Source organism: Lampetra planeri, chromosome 22 (genome assembly GCF_965212315.1).
Source record: "Lampetra planeri chromosome 22, kcLamPlan1.2.h2, whole genome shotgun sequence".
Taxonomy (NCBI): domain Eukaryota; kingdom Metazoa; phylum Chordata; class Hyperoartia; order Petromyzontiformes; family Petromyzontidae; genus Lampetra; species Lampetra planeri.
Window position 1 is genome coordinate 9,031,415 of NC_136128.1, and position 14,807 is coordinate 9,046,221.

Consider the following 14,807-nt stretch of genomic DNA (forward strand, 5'->3'; position numbering starts at 1 on the left):
TTCGACATTTCTCCTGCACAGTATCCACGCCGTGGCCTGCTCCCCCACACAGGTGGAGATCGGCTGGCTTACACGCCCTCCTCACAGTGGCTCTCTGTCCCTTGATCCCCCTTTTTTAAATGACTCGGCGCGCACGTGGGAACCCAAACCGCCCTGCGCCCTTGTGAGTCCGTTCTTTCGACACCGCGACACCATTCATCAGCTGCTGCCAAGGCGGTAAGCCCACATTTAATCAAGGCAAGGTCGCGTTTAGGACGATGACTGCAACCTGGACCACCCGCCGCCCTCCCACGCTCTCAGCCCCACGACTCAAAGCTGAACATCAAAAGCACGCATTGGGAAGACAATGCCCCCCCCCCCATCATGCCTACCCCAACCCATCCATGCCCATTGGGGGGGCCTGTGAAGAATATCCCTGCACACCCCACCACCCCTGTGGATTCATACACTCCGAGTGAGGCAAAAGGTAGAGAGCTGTATTGAGATGAGAGATGGAGATGACTGAGAGATTTAGACAAGAGACAACGTTGGAGTGAGATGAGAGAAGAGAGATACAGACGAGATAAAGATAACTTAGATTATGGCTAGCTTTTCAAATAACCTTCTGGAAGACTCTTCTCCATAACCATTACATTATCAGCCAGAGGACAGAAAGGCAACACTTTATATCCCACACAGAAGGGACCGATGATATTAGTCCACACTTTTCTGGACTAAATTCTATTGGCAAGCCAGGCGGATTCCACCTCCCCCATGCTCACCCGAAGGGATTCTCACTACATTTGTAATTGTTCCAATCCACCAACCCTCCATGCCTCCACCAGTGCTGGATTACAAGCCACGTGCATCGCCACCACCGCCCGGCGCGGTTATGAAACAGACTCTTATTTCAAAATTACCCCAAAGTTTGGCAAACATTATTAGGTGACGCTGCTGCTGTAATTGAACGTACGCATCTTAAACTTCTTTCGCACCGTACGTAGCCAAACCGCGCTCATCGGAGGTGCGGGGGAAGGACAACAAACTAAAGACAAAAAGTTATCAAGAAAAATTGTTTTTAGAAATCTAGATTATTTAAAGGTGCATAGCTCCAGTGGCTTCCTAATATCGGAAGGAAGAGCGTTCCAGACGGCCGCAGAAGCAGCATCTGAAAGCGAGCGATGCCATCTTTGTTCGATGGTTGGCCAAAAGCCGCGCTGCGTCGGTAATGGGGCACAAGCACAATTAACAGCAACAACAAACCCTCACCTTTGCCAAACTTTTGGGTGCATACAACTTTCTGTAGCATCTTATAATGTGGTCGTATTTACAAATGGTGGTTGTGATCGAATTTACGGTACACAGGGCGCTCCAGATGTCTTGTGACCCCCAAATAATTGACGCCTACCATGTGTGTTTTGCCATTAAATATTAATTGCTGTTTTAAATAAACCTGCTTTTCAAATGAAAAAAAAAACATCTTAAAGTTTTAGATAATTTAATGGGTGGGGGGGGGTTACAAGACATATGGACCACCCCGTGTTTTAATTGTGACCGCGAAGGTTGGAGTTTCATTGCCGTGTGGGGAGTTGAGTGAGGGTTGGGGCCGACGGGGGAAGGCGCAGATGGAAATTTTACTCCTCGGCCTCGCTGGATCCATTGATGACAGGGCGGTTGTTGTTGTTTGTGCTTGCGATTGTTTCTGAGCAACTGACACACAACACGCACACAGCACGCGCGCGCGCGCGCTCGGGATGAGTTTCGGATTTGAACATTTCGGATCTTTAACAACAACCCTTCCTCAATGCGTGGTAATCGCTGCTCCTAGGAGATGATAACAAGACTGATCAACTTGGACATCGCGTTTATGTTATTTTATTTTGGGTTCTGTACCGTTACATTGTCTCCCCCCCCCCCTATCTCGCCCTTTCTCCCATTTTCTTCCTCGCCCCTTAAATTCACTGCTCCTGATCGTTACCCCCTACCGCAGTAGGGCAGCGAGCCCGGATGCCCTCATTCGTTCCCCAATGTTGAGGGTGAGCATTACTCCTGGCCTGTTGTACGTTATCTGTTGTTCCTCCCTCCTTTTGATTGCCCCCACTGTGTCCTGGATTCTTGAAAGACGCAAAAAAATATTACAGCAAAAAATAATGCTGATCTCTTGGGGGGGATTTTCCAATCTCTTACATTCATCATGATCGTCATGCTGAGGTCCAGGCCAAAACATCACACCTCCCGGCTTTGACATTCCTCCTCAAATACACTGGGGTGTTTAACCATCGACCGCATCAAAACACCAACAGTCCGGTGCACCCATCCTCCTTCGTAAATTGAACGTTTAAAATAAGCCACCGCACGAGTGTGGCCATGCAACCAAAGGTATGGAGCAAATCGTGAACCCGCTGTGGTCTGCGCTCGTTCAAAGGAAGAGAACGATCAAAACTACACGAACGAACTCTCCTGAAGCCCTCTCGTCGTGGCCAACAGACCTCGACAGTGGCATTTAGCTCATGAGCATATTGCCATACGCAAGATTAGAATGGAATTATCGTCATCAGCATACGCTTGGTGGATCCAGAAGCTCATCACATCTCCCCGGGTCAATAAAAAAATGTAAGAAACTCAGCAGCGGTAGTCGTATGGATTGTCTCGTCCCTGCCATGGGAATGTTGAATTTCCATCACTCGGCTCAGGGCTGTAATCAGGAATTGAGTTCAGCGTCGGTGCTTCTTTGTGTGTAGGATCACTAAGACTTTGATTCGTGCACAACGGATGCTGGGCTTGTTTAGCATATGGCGAGAGGGGAGGGGCCCGCATAGCAGCGCCGTTTATAAGGCAGGAGACGATATAGACACGCGGGCAGATTCACTCAAGACTCGCAGTCGGATAGTGGGTTACGCACACACACACACAGATAAATACACACAACATATACACACACAGACAGAGAGACACGCAGGGACACAGGGAAAGGCACACAATAGTGCACACGAATATAAATGAACACAGACTCGCATACACAGACACATTCATATCCCTAAACACATACATACTAACATTCATTGGCAAAGAGGCACGTGCCTCATCATACAAAGACACACAAACATACCAATATATACGAATACAAAACACACCGACGACACGCATACAAATACGTACATACAGACAGACGTAACAAACAGACACACCACACGCACACACATGCATACACACAGACACACACATGCAGAAACAAATACAAATGCGCACGCATGCATAAAAGCACAGCAGCAAAACGCGTAAAGGTGCAGTGGCACAATATCTAAAACTTAACTTTCACGTTTGGAGAGTTCTCGTTTACTCGTCCCTTCTAGATCTCCACTTGAGCAGGAGCGAGACGACACTGACGAGGACGAAACGAGACTTACACGGGGGCCTTGTGCTCACAGTCAACATCCACTCTGGTTCAACACACATTCCCCGCGTCTCTTCTGTGCATATCAGCAGTCACCTCTACCAGGCGCTAAGCGGTAAGAATTCCTCTTCTCGTACGCATGGACACGGCTGCCCGTCCGTCGTAAGGGGCTTACCCCCCCTCCACCTTACACACTTATACATTAATTTTAATGCTTGCTATGATATTTTTGCTCAAATAAATGCCTCAATATCCATAAGTGCTTTTTTTTGGGTTAGATCGCGTAAATATATAAATGTTTCGTTAAACCCGCCACCAGCCGACACAGCCAATTAGTAAGGTTTGTCACGTGAACAAAATTACTGGCAAAACGTCGTACTCGCATTGTAAATGTTGTGGGTTTACTCTCCAACACACCGGTCTGATGTACTAGTAACGAATTGGTACGTTCTCTTTACGTGACCAACCTTACTAATTGGCTGTGTCGGGTGGTGGCGGGTTTAACGACACATTTATATTTACGCGATCTCACCCACACACAAAAACCTCTATTATGAATGCCGCGTTTGTTTGGCATTCGGAGAAGGCCCACGCACGGTTCATATCTCACCCGCCACCCACCGATGTCAGCCGTGACCGGGAATCGGGTTCACCGTGCAGTGCGCCAACCGCTGCGCCACCGCTCCTGCCACGAGCATTGCTGTAGCGATTGTGTAAGGTTGTGACAACGGGAGGTGGCGGCGTCGCGTTTGTCCCCTTGGGGCGCGCCTGGTAAACAGGAGGTCGTGGGTTGTATAATTGGAGTTTGCGTGCTCTCCCTGTGATCACGTGGAACTTTCTCCAGTCCCTCCGCAGGTTTTCCCTCCACATTTAGAATCAACATCGGTGATGCGTTTAAGAGTATTTTTCTGATATACGTGTCCACGTGATAAACCACTTCACTGGACTATCACGTGTGGACAGGTTGCTTCTGAAAAAGAGCTGTATAGCTCAGTGGGCCTCACCTGCTAAAATAAATAAAAAAATCGTAGTTTTAGTTTACTTCGCAGCTGTGGCATCTAGCAGAGGGTAGAAAGCAGGGCACAATTTCAGCAGAAGTTGTTCTGGGCTGAGCTCTAAAAAAGATATTTTTTATATTTCCCTCCCCTACCCCCTTCCACCCCTAGCCTTCCCTGCGGCAGGGTCTAAGGGGTTGGAAGGCCCCGGAAAATATTATATGAGAATATAAGCCGCGGTTAAAAAAGCACGTGTCCTTGGCGTCAACTTACACCTGCCATAGGAACGAGGCATTCCCACCACCGGCTCAGGTCTGTTAGCAGGACAGGAGCACCGTCTCGATTATCGTTTGAGCAGGAAATCATTTCGGCTCTTTATCTTTCAGCAAGCGTTGGCGAGGAGCGTGGTGGCATTAACGACTCAGCCCATAATAACTTCTCGATATTTGATATTATTGTTACTGTCACTGGCTGCGCCACTTCCCTTTCAGAATGAAGAGGACCTCTGCTGTGGACGGCGTGCGCAGGTTGGCGGATCGCGGCGCGATGGGGTCGCCTCACCGCGAGCTAGCGGTCAACGTGGGGGGTTCTCGACACGTGCTGCGCTCCGAGCTCCTCGCGCGGCTCCCCGACTCGCTGCTCGCCACGCTCATCGTGCGCCCGGGGGCAGCGACGCGGCCGAGCGCGACCGCAAGACGCGAGGCGGCCGAGGCGGCGGCGATGACGCGGACGGACGCGGGGACGACGAGAGACGAGACGGCGACGTCGCGTGCCGGGGGGCGAGGCGGATTCGAGAGGAACTCGTCGGCGAGGAGGGACGCGGGAGACGGGGACGCGACGGGGGTGGACGCGGGGGAGCGGACGGAGAGGGAGACGCTCTCGGGGTCGGACGCGGGGACGCAGAGGCGCGCGTGCAGGAGGTCTCGCGTGAAGACGCGGAGGTCGTCGCGCAGAGGAGGGGCACGGGGAGGGAAGACGCATGGAGGGGAGAAACAAGGAGAAGACGTTCGGCCGAGTGGTACGCAGGGAGGAGATCCACGGCCGCGTGACGCACGCCCTGTAGATACGCAGAGAGGAGAGGTCCCGACCGAGGCAGCCAAACGCCACGTCCACAACCCCTCCTGCTCCTCCACCTCCTCCTCGTCCGCGCGCGCCTCGTCTCCACCCTACGACGACTTCGACCCCGACAGCGGCGAGTTCTTCTTCGACCGCGACCCGCGCGCCTTCGACCGCATCCTCGACGCGTACCACTTTGGCGAGGTGCACATGGACCGCTCGGCGTGCCCCATGTGCTTCAAGCATGAGATGGACTTCTGGGGGGTGGGCGCCGACCACCTGGACGACTGCTGCCGCTTCCGCTACTCCGAGCTGCAGGAAGAGCTCGACGAGATCGTGCAGATGGTGGAGACGGAGCTAAGGGACTCCGGGACGGCGGGCGCCGCGAGCCGCGGGTACTGCGAGCGGGCGAGGGTCGGCGTTTGGCAGCTCATGGAAAAGCCCGACTCGTCGAGGCTGGCCCGTTCGCTGGCGCTCACCTCGTTCGCGTTCATCGTCGTGTCCTCCGTCGTCATGTGCCTGGGGACCATCCCCGAGCTGCAGCTGAGCCCGGGGGCCGACGGCGCGGCGGGCGAGGAGCACCCGACCATCACCGCCATCGAGACGGTGTGCATCGGCTGGTTCACCGTCGAGTTCGCCCTGCGCTTCTTCTCCGCGCCGGACCGCGTCAAGTTCATGTCGTCGCCCATGAACGTGGTGGACCTGCTGGCCGTGCTGCCCTACTTCGTGGTGCTGGCCCTCACCGAGATGGGCGGCTCCGTGATGGGCCTGGCGAGCATGCAGCAGGGCGTGCAGGCGCTGCGCATCATGCGGGTGGCGCGCATCTTCAAGCTGGCGCGGCACTCGAGCGGCCTGCAGACGCTCACGTACGCGCTCAAGAGCAGCTTCAAGGAGCTGGGGCTGCTGCTGCTCTACCTGGGCGTGGGCGTCTACCTGTTCTCGGCGCTGGGCTACACGGTGGAGCAGAGCCACCCGGAGACGCTCTTCAGCAGCATCCCGCACTCTTTCTGGTGGGCCATCATCACCATGACCACGGTGGGCTACGGCGACATCTACCCCAAGACGGAGCTGGGCAAAATCAACGCGGCCGTGAGCTTCCTGTGCGGCATCCTGGCGATCGCCCTGCCCATCCACCCGATCATCAACAACTTCGTCAAGTTCTACAACAAGCAGCGGGTGCTGGAGATGGCCGCCAAGCATCAGCTGGAGCTGCTTAGTGTCTCCGAGCGGCTCGCGGGCGAGATGATCGCAGCGTCGTCGGCTGGCGGAGGAGGAGGAGGAGATGCGGAGGAAGAGGACGCGGGAGGAGGAGGAGCAGAAGGAGGGATGAGACTCGGTTCCGGCGAGCGGTGTTGTTGCAACGGGCACCAGCGCGAGTCGCGGGCTTCTGGACGCTCCCAGCTCAGTCACGGCCATCTCGTTCACTCCAACATCGTGGCCGCCAAGCCCTAAATACAGCGCACAGTGTACACACAGTGCACACACAGTACACACAGTACACACAGTACACACACACAATACACACAGTGCACACACAGTACACACACAGTACACACACACACAGTACACACACACACAGTACACACACACAATACACACACACAGTGCACACACAGTGCACACACAGTGCACACACAGTGCACACACAGTGCACACACAGTGCACACACAGTGCACACACAGTGCACACACAGTGCACACACAGTGCACACACAGTGCACACACAGTGCACACACAGTGCACACACAGTGCACACACAGTGCACACACAGTGCACACACAGTGCACACACAGTGCACACACAGTGCACACACAGTGCACACACAGTGCACACACAGTGCACACACAGTGCACACACAGTGCACACACAGTGCACACACAGTGCACACACAGTGCACACACAGTGCACACACAGTGCACACACAGTGCACACACAGTGCACACACAGTGCACACACAGTGCACACACAGTGCACACACAGTGCACACACAGTGCACACACAGTGCACACACAGTGCACACACAGTGCACACACAGTGCACACACAGTGCACACACAGTGCACACACAGTGCACACACAGTGCACACACAGTGCACACACAGTGCACACACACACAATACACACAGTACACACACACAGTACACACACAATACACAGAGTACACACAGTACACACACAGTACACACACACAGTGCCCACACAATACACACAGTGCACACATAGTACACACACAGTACACACACAGTACACACAGTACACACACAGTACACACACACAGTACACACACAATACGCATAGTACACACACAGTACACACAATGCACCGAGTACACACAGAGTACACACACAATACGCACAGTACACACATAGTACACACAATACGCAGAGTGCACACAGTACACACACTACACACATAACGTTGTCCCGCATGAGTGAATTCAAACCGCATCATTGAGCGCATTTTGTTTCGCAATTGGTTAGCCGCATATCCAGGGCTAAATCGCGCAAACCCGAACCCGCATTAAACGGGGGAACCCCGTAATTAATCTCCCGTGGCCACTTTATTTGAACGCCTTAAGATATTTATTTTACACGTGTTCTGCTTACGGTGACAAAATTAGGGGCAAATTGTGATTTATTTTTTTTGGGTCCAGGAACCAGCTACTCAACATTGACACACGACTCTCCCGCAACTCTGCACGCGTGGGTCGAGCGTGACAACACAATACTATGACTACGATAGCTCCCTTGGGGTAGATACCTCTCCCACCCACCACCTACCTGTCTTTCGACCTCACCAACCTACCCTTTCACACCCTCCTTGTCTGCCTGCCTCGCTATAACGCATAATGGTGCCTGTGTTCGCTATTGCTACAGTATTTGCGTTTGTCCCCCCCCCCAATATTTCATATGGAGTGCTCTTCCCAGTGACAGCTGTTCATCTAGCAGCGTCTATTCAGCGAGCCCGTTCCTATCTCCAGAGTTCGCTTGCTTGAAACCAAAACGCTGGCGAATGATATTGGCCTGGGATGCCGATGGGTTGATGGACTCAACATCCGTCCGTGTATCTGTGGAGCCAGACCATGGGGCTCTGCTCGTCTTGCATTCTCGTTTCAGTGGCCCTCCATAAATGATGTCACGCAAATAGGTGGGGGTTGGTCAGACATTTGTGACGATGTGTGACGAGGGGGGGGGGGGGTTGAGAAATGTGACGTCACATCAAAATGCGAAACTTTAAATAAATATAGACAACACGTTCTACTTAATTAAATAGACTTTATAATACATGTTTTCTCCTACAACATCAGAGTGCACATTAAATACGCACAACAATGACAATAGTTTAGAGCGATTTGAAGCACGGTTTTTTTTTTTTTTGGGGGGGGGGGCAGAGCTTTGTGACGTCATATTTGAGGGGGGCCTGACTTTTTGTGACGCCATGTGACGAGGGGGGGGGGTAAAAAATCGTCCAAAATCGCGTGACGTCATTTATGGACGGCCCCTAAGTAATGTCCACGCTTGATCCATTGCCGGCATTTGTTGTGGCACGATGCTTGAAATAAAATTCGCAATGAATGATGACCGCCACGAACAAAAATCCCTCTCGCTCACTCCTCTCGGCTGCGATGTTACTCTTTCCCCCCCCCCCCCCCCCTTGGTGCCAGTAAGCCATGAGCCAATGACACGGGCGATCCGACTATTCACTGCAAACTACCACAAACTACCGCGATGTATTACAACCGTAACCCCCCCCCCTCGCTCACCCTTCCCTAGCCCCCCCACCCCCTCCACCCGCGCCCCAAGCGCAAATTTCAATTCATTCTCAGAGAAGCAATTTAGCAGTAACAATGCCCGTTTGAATGATGCTTCTTGAAGACGTTGATTCAAGTGCCGCTCCGCTGCGGTTTACTTGGCAAGTAAATCAAACCCGAGTGACAACTCATTCATTAGGCCACGGCACTGCATGTGCCGCCGTATCTGCCGAATGCCCCCGAGACATTTAAGAGGCTGAATAACGGTGTTGGCAGAAGCTCGCAGCGGATGTACTCGGTGCTTTATTTCAGCTGGAAACAATCCGGAAATATTTCAGCACGCCGCATCCATCTGGTCTTATTTTGTGATGTATATAAAACGTGTTCTTAGGGTTTTTCGGTAAAGTCACGTAGGTAAAAAATTAAAATTAATAAAAGTAAAATAAAATAAAAATCACGACGTTTCGGAGGCAACACAAGTCTTCAGGTGGAACCGTCACAGCCACGACAGCTGTATCAAGTAAATGAGAGATTACAAGAGCTACCACTCCGTATATATAATGGTTGAAGAGGGGAAGGGCCAAGTACGGCACACTTTTTATTAATATGATAAGGTGAGGCTTAAGACTAAGAATAGACTGCATAACAAAAGACTGAGCCTTTGTTATGGAGAGGTACGGTTTGTGACTACGCCTAGCCTACATAACAAAAGTGTGAAGAAAGAAAAAACTAAACCTGGTCAAACAAAACTGGCTGTCTATCAATAACCTGTACTAGTTGTCTGTCAAATAAGATGGTCCAAATAAGTGTAGTTAAATCTTTTTTGCATGGTTAATCACATCTTTCCAATGATTACTCAGTTTGTAATTATCATCACGAGATTATAGTAACGTATGGCACAATAAGCTAGGATTATTAGACATTGCACGGGTGAGCCTTGTCCTCAATTGGTAGTGCCTTACACCAATAATCCCTACTCCAAGCCAGACTGACAGCGTTCCGGAAAATATCGAGTGTGAAATTAAGCCCTGGGCTGTTTCAGAGCACTGAGATGGAACCGCTGAGACCCTGGGTTTTCAAACCTGCAGATTTCAGCCACTCGCTATTAAAATCCGCGGTGACACCCAATTGTAGCGAAACTTGAATCTTACCAATCTATTTACATGGCTAATACGAATAAACATTTTGTTAAACCACTCATTCCGCGTGTTTTTTTTTTGCATAATTCGCCGTTTTAGCCACAAAGAAAATTGCCACCGCTAAAGTCGCGGCACGGCACTTCAGGGGCGTACGGACAAGCGAAGTCTCTGGTGTGGGCTTACGAACTCTTAAACCGGGTTCTCAAGTCTAGCGAGCTGATATTTCTTAATCTGCATCGAAAACTAATTTATTTAGAGCAGCGTTTAATGTGTGTGGGTTGTTGTCCTTTCCCCGCACCTCCCATTAGCATGGTTGGCTACGTACGGTGCAAAAGAAGTTCAACATTCATTCCTCCCGTTTCAACCTGTCTTGGGTCTACGCTACATTGACATGATCTGAAATTAAAACCTTCTGCAGTGTCAACACTCATCAGCAGGGCATAGTGCTTGCTGTACAACTCCTGGCTGTTGTATCGCCCTTACATTATTAACACGTGCTTGCTGTCATGGGGTTAATGAACACTGTCCCATAGCTGGTACCAACAATCTATATACACTTTGGTTCTTTCGGTAAAGTCACGTATAAAGATAAAATAATAAATTAAATACTAGCATACGACGTTTCGATTGCGACACAAGCAATCATCATCAGGTATAAATGAAATATAAACACAAATCTAGTATACTTAGAAATGTAATGTAACACAACAGAGAGTCGGATAACATAACAGTCAACACCCTACCTGGTTGATTATGTTCTTCCTGAGAATACATGCTGCAATGGAACGGTAGCAGTGACTCTACTCCAAAGAAGCCGAGGGGGTGAACATGAGGCAGTGGTAGACCGACTGTGTGGAGGAGTTGTAGCCGAGGGCTTGGGACGTGAGGATCTTGTATTGTAAAGATGTCTATCGCCGTATCGTCTAGCAACCACCCACACGAGCTGTTTAGTTTTTTGGATTGCGTCCTTATTTGAAGTCTCTCCTTTGAAGCGAGGTCACTCAACGGGCATGCGTCGCCACTCATGTCCTCCGCATTCACGCAGGTCATTCATAAATAAACGCCAACGTTCCCAGGAACTTGCCTTTAAAAGTAATATAAGTCAATCCGAGACGTGCATTTGGAGTGGCACCCAACTAAGACGATGGAAACAGGCCAGATGATGGTGATGACGAAGGAAATTATACATTGTAATAATGGCTTTCACTGAGTCTCAATACACTTTTATTGTTACTGAGAACAGTCTCGCATTGGGATATTTAGCTGAATTCATTGATGAGCGTCAATGGATTCAGGAGTTGTGGTACCTGGAGAAAACCCGCCATGCTCACCAGGAGGGGTGACACTCGGAAGGCTCTGCAAAGACGTAATGACTTGTTGTAAATTCCATCTTCTGACCACCCACCTTGCTGCCTACACCTACCACAACACTTGGTAAATTCCATGGAATCTGATATCCAGGGCTTAATAATAGTAAATATCTTCTTGGTTCTTTCGGTAAAGTCACGTAGAAGGGAAATAATAACATTTTAAAAATAAAACATAATAAAATAAAATTCTCACGACGTTTCGGCCACAACGCAAGCAGCCGTCCTCAGGTGAAGAACAGGGCTGTCGGAAAGACAGCGTCTGAATAAGACAGCCCTGTTCTTCACCTGAGGACGGCTGCTTGCGTTGTGGCCGAAACGTCGTGAGAATTTTATTTTATTATGTTTTATTTTTATTATTTTATTATTTCCCTTCTACGTGACTTTCCGAAAGAACCAAGAAGATGAATCCCTGCAGTCACGAAAGCTGTAAATCGAAATTTAACAGTAAAGATTTCAACTTGTAATATGCCGCTGCACAGTATCCGCTCCCTCTGCTACTGAGAGGAAATTACTCGGGAGCGCAACAGCCAATTTCCCTACCAAGCCATTCGGTCCACTAAATTAAGAAGTTATGGGGCCACATTTTGCAAAGACGATAATGTTCACATGTATAACAACACTGCTTTTGTTCGTACGAGTTGCTATTTGAACAAAGACTGCAATCAGGCTTCAGTATCAAAGGCCACAAATAAAAAATTAACTAATGTAAAGTGTACACGTAAAAGAAATAAGCAAAAAAAACAGGCGCGCCCAACGTGGGGCTCGAACCCACGACCCTGAGATTAAGAGTCTCATGCTCTACCGACTGAGCTAGCCGGGCGGTGATGTCATATCACGGATCAAACGCCTTAGACGTCAGCTTGATTGAATCCGATGCTGAGGATCAAAGTCAGAATCTTTCCTGAAGACTGGAAAAATCCGATGAGCAATAAAGCTTCTTTTTCAAAGATGTCCAGTTTAAATCTACAAGCCTTATTTATACAGAGTTTAACATTCTCTGATCGTGGTCTATATACCTGTGCAGCAAACCCTTGTTTATTCGACACATGGGGGCGTCCATAAATGACGTCACGCGATTTTGAAGATTTTTGACCCCCCCCCCCCCATCGTCACACGGCGTCACAAAAAGTCAGACCCCCCCTCAAATATGACGTCACAAAGCTCTGCCCCCCCCCCCCCAACAAAAATAAAAGCATGCTCCAAATCGCTTTAAACTATTGTCATTGGAGTGCGTATTTAATGTGGCGCTGCACTCTGATGTTGTAGGAGAAAACATTTATTTTAAAAAGTATATTTAATTAAGTAGAACGTGTTGTCCATATTTATTTAAAGTTGCGCATTTTGATGTGAAGTCACATTTCTCAACCCCCCCCCCCCCTCGTCACACATCGTCACAAAAGACTGACCCCCCCCCCCCCTAGGTGCGTGACGTCATATATGGGCGGCCCCAATCGGCAAGTGTACTGCGGAAAAGTTGGCGTTGGTGGTGGTGGTGATGAAGTTTCAGCTTGTTGTAAAGCATTAACTTGCTCGACTTTACAGGCAATACCATTCCGATACAAATGGTGAATATCGCCCCCCACGCCCCCCCCCACTTGGTGAAACGCCCCAGTGGGTTGGTGGTGCATCCTATAGGGTTGCACAGTTCTCCGTTTTCACACTGGATTTATTTTTACGCACCCGGCACGCGGAGACTTAACGGTGCCAGGGACCCACGTCCAATTACATTAGCGGGTAATGTAGTGCACGACGTTGCTGGGATTAATTCATCAGAAGCCGCAATATATTAACTTTGGCAAGAGATACGTCCATCCACGCAATGGCTCGTACACTCTCGCCAGCCCGACCCATTAGAATTAGCCCTCGTGACACCCGAGGTATGATTTATTGAGCGGTTCTGTGGTGGAGTTTTTTTTTCTTTTTGAAAAACCACCGTACATTTTAGTGGCGTCATTCGCTTAACGTTACCGTGGAGCGGAGTGCGTCTTGGTCTCGCACTCATGCGTAAGGAACCCGGCCACTTGAGTTGGTCGGTATCTCAGCCACAGCTGGTGGGTGCCGTCCATAAATGACGTCACGCGATTTTGGACGATTTTTGACCTCCCCCCGGCCCCCCCTCGTCACACGGCGTCACAAACAGTCAGATTCCCCCCCTCAAATATGACGTCACAAAGCTCTGCCCCCCCCCCCCAAAACAATATTTGCATTTTGAAAATAAAACATGCTTCAAATCGCTTTAAACTATTGTCATTGTAGTGAGTATTTAATGTGGCGCTGCACTCTGATGTTGTAGGAGAAAACATTTATTAAAAAGTCTATTTAATTAAGTAGAACGTGTTGTCTATATTTATTTAAAGTTGCGCATTTTGATGTGACGTAACATTTCTCACCCCCCCCCCCCTCGTCACACATCGTCAAAAATGTCTGACCCCCCCCCCCCCCTAGGTGCGTGACGTCATTTATGGACGGCCCCCTATGAAAAGACTCGCCCCGCCATAAGAATGTGGAATTTCCATCACTGTCTCAGCGCTCGTTTGAGCAATAATTATCTTTTACATCTGTGAAAAAAGAATCAATAGCCGCATCGGATTCCTCCCAATCTGAATAAAGATGACGCCATGCACGCGCACTTTACACAACTTGCATGGCCTATCCACTGCCGTGCGTTCTCTTCCTCCCTCTACCGACCAGACCTGAGCATTACACATTTTCGCCTCGACCACATTTTGCAAAGACGATAATGTTCACACGTATAACAACACTGCTATTGTTCGTACGAGTTACTCTTTGAGCAAAGACTGCAATCAGGCTTCAGTCTCAAAGGCCACATACAAGAAAATAAACGAATGTAAGTGTACATATAAAACAAATAAGCATAAAAATAGTCGCGCCCAACGTGGGGCTCGAACCCACGACCCTGAGATTAAGAGTCTCATGCTCTACCGACTGAGCTAGCCGGGCGGTGATGTCATGTCACGGAGCAAACACCTTAGACTTCAGCTTGAGTGAATTCGATGCAGAGGATCAAAGTCAGAATCTTTCCTGAAGACTGGAAAAATCCGACGAGCGATGAAGCTCCTTTTTCAAAGATGTCCAGTTTAAATCTACAAGCCTTATTTTTCAGA

At 49.6% G+C, this 14,807-nt stretch overlaps 1 protein-coding gene and 2 non-coding genes across 3 annotated transcripts; 1 reads left to right on the forward strand and 2 right to left on the reverse strand.

Annotated features, from left to right (window-relative positions):
* Positions 1–2,843: 2,843 nt before the first annotated feature.
* Positions 2,844–7,018, forward strand: LOC144725115 (voltage-gated potassium channel regulatory subunit KCNF1-like). The gene is made up of 2 exons (XM_078604586.1): positions 2,844–3,488; positions 4,860–7,018. Exon 2 carries the CDS (start codon positions 4,861–4,863, stop codon positions 6,874–6,876), a length of 2,016 nt encoding a protein of 671 aa, XP_078460712.1. The 5' UTR covers positions 2,844–3,488; position 4,860; the 3' UTR covers positions 6,877–7,018.
* Positions 7,019–12,429: 5,411 nt separating this feature from the next.
* Positions 12,430–12,502, reverse strand: TRNAK-CUU (transfer RNA lysine (anticodon CUU)). Its single transcript has one exon. It is a non-coding gene; the product is annotated as a tRNA-Lys (tRNA).
* A 2,068-nt stretch (positions 12,503–14,570) lies between these two features.
* Positions 14,571–14,643, reverse strand: TRNAK-CUU (transfer RNA lysine (anticodon CUU)). The gene has a single exon. It is a non-coding gene; the product is annotated as a tRNA-Lys (tRNA).
* Positions 14,644–14,807: the final 164 nt, after the last annotated feature.

Coding starts and splice junctions, on each gene's coding strand:
- LOC144725115 (XM_078604586.1), top strand. CDS start 4,861: ATGAAGAGGACCTCTGCTGTGGACGGCGTGCGCAGGTTGGCGGATCGC.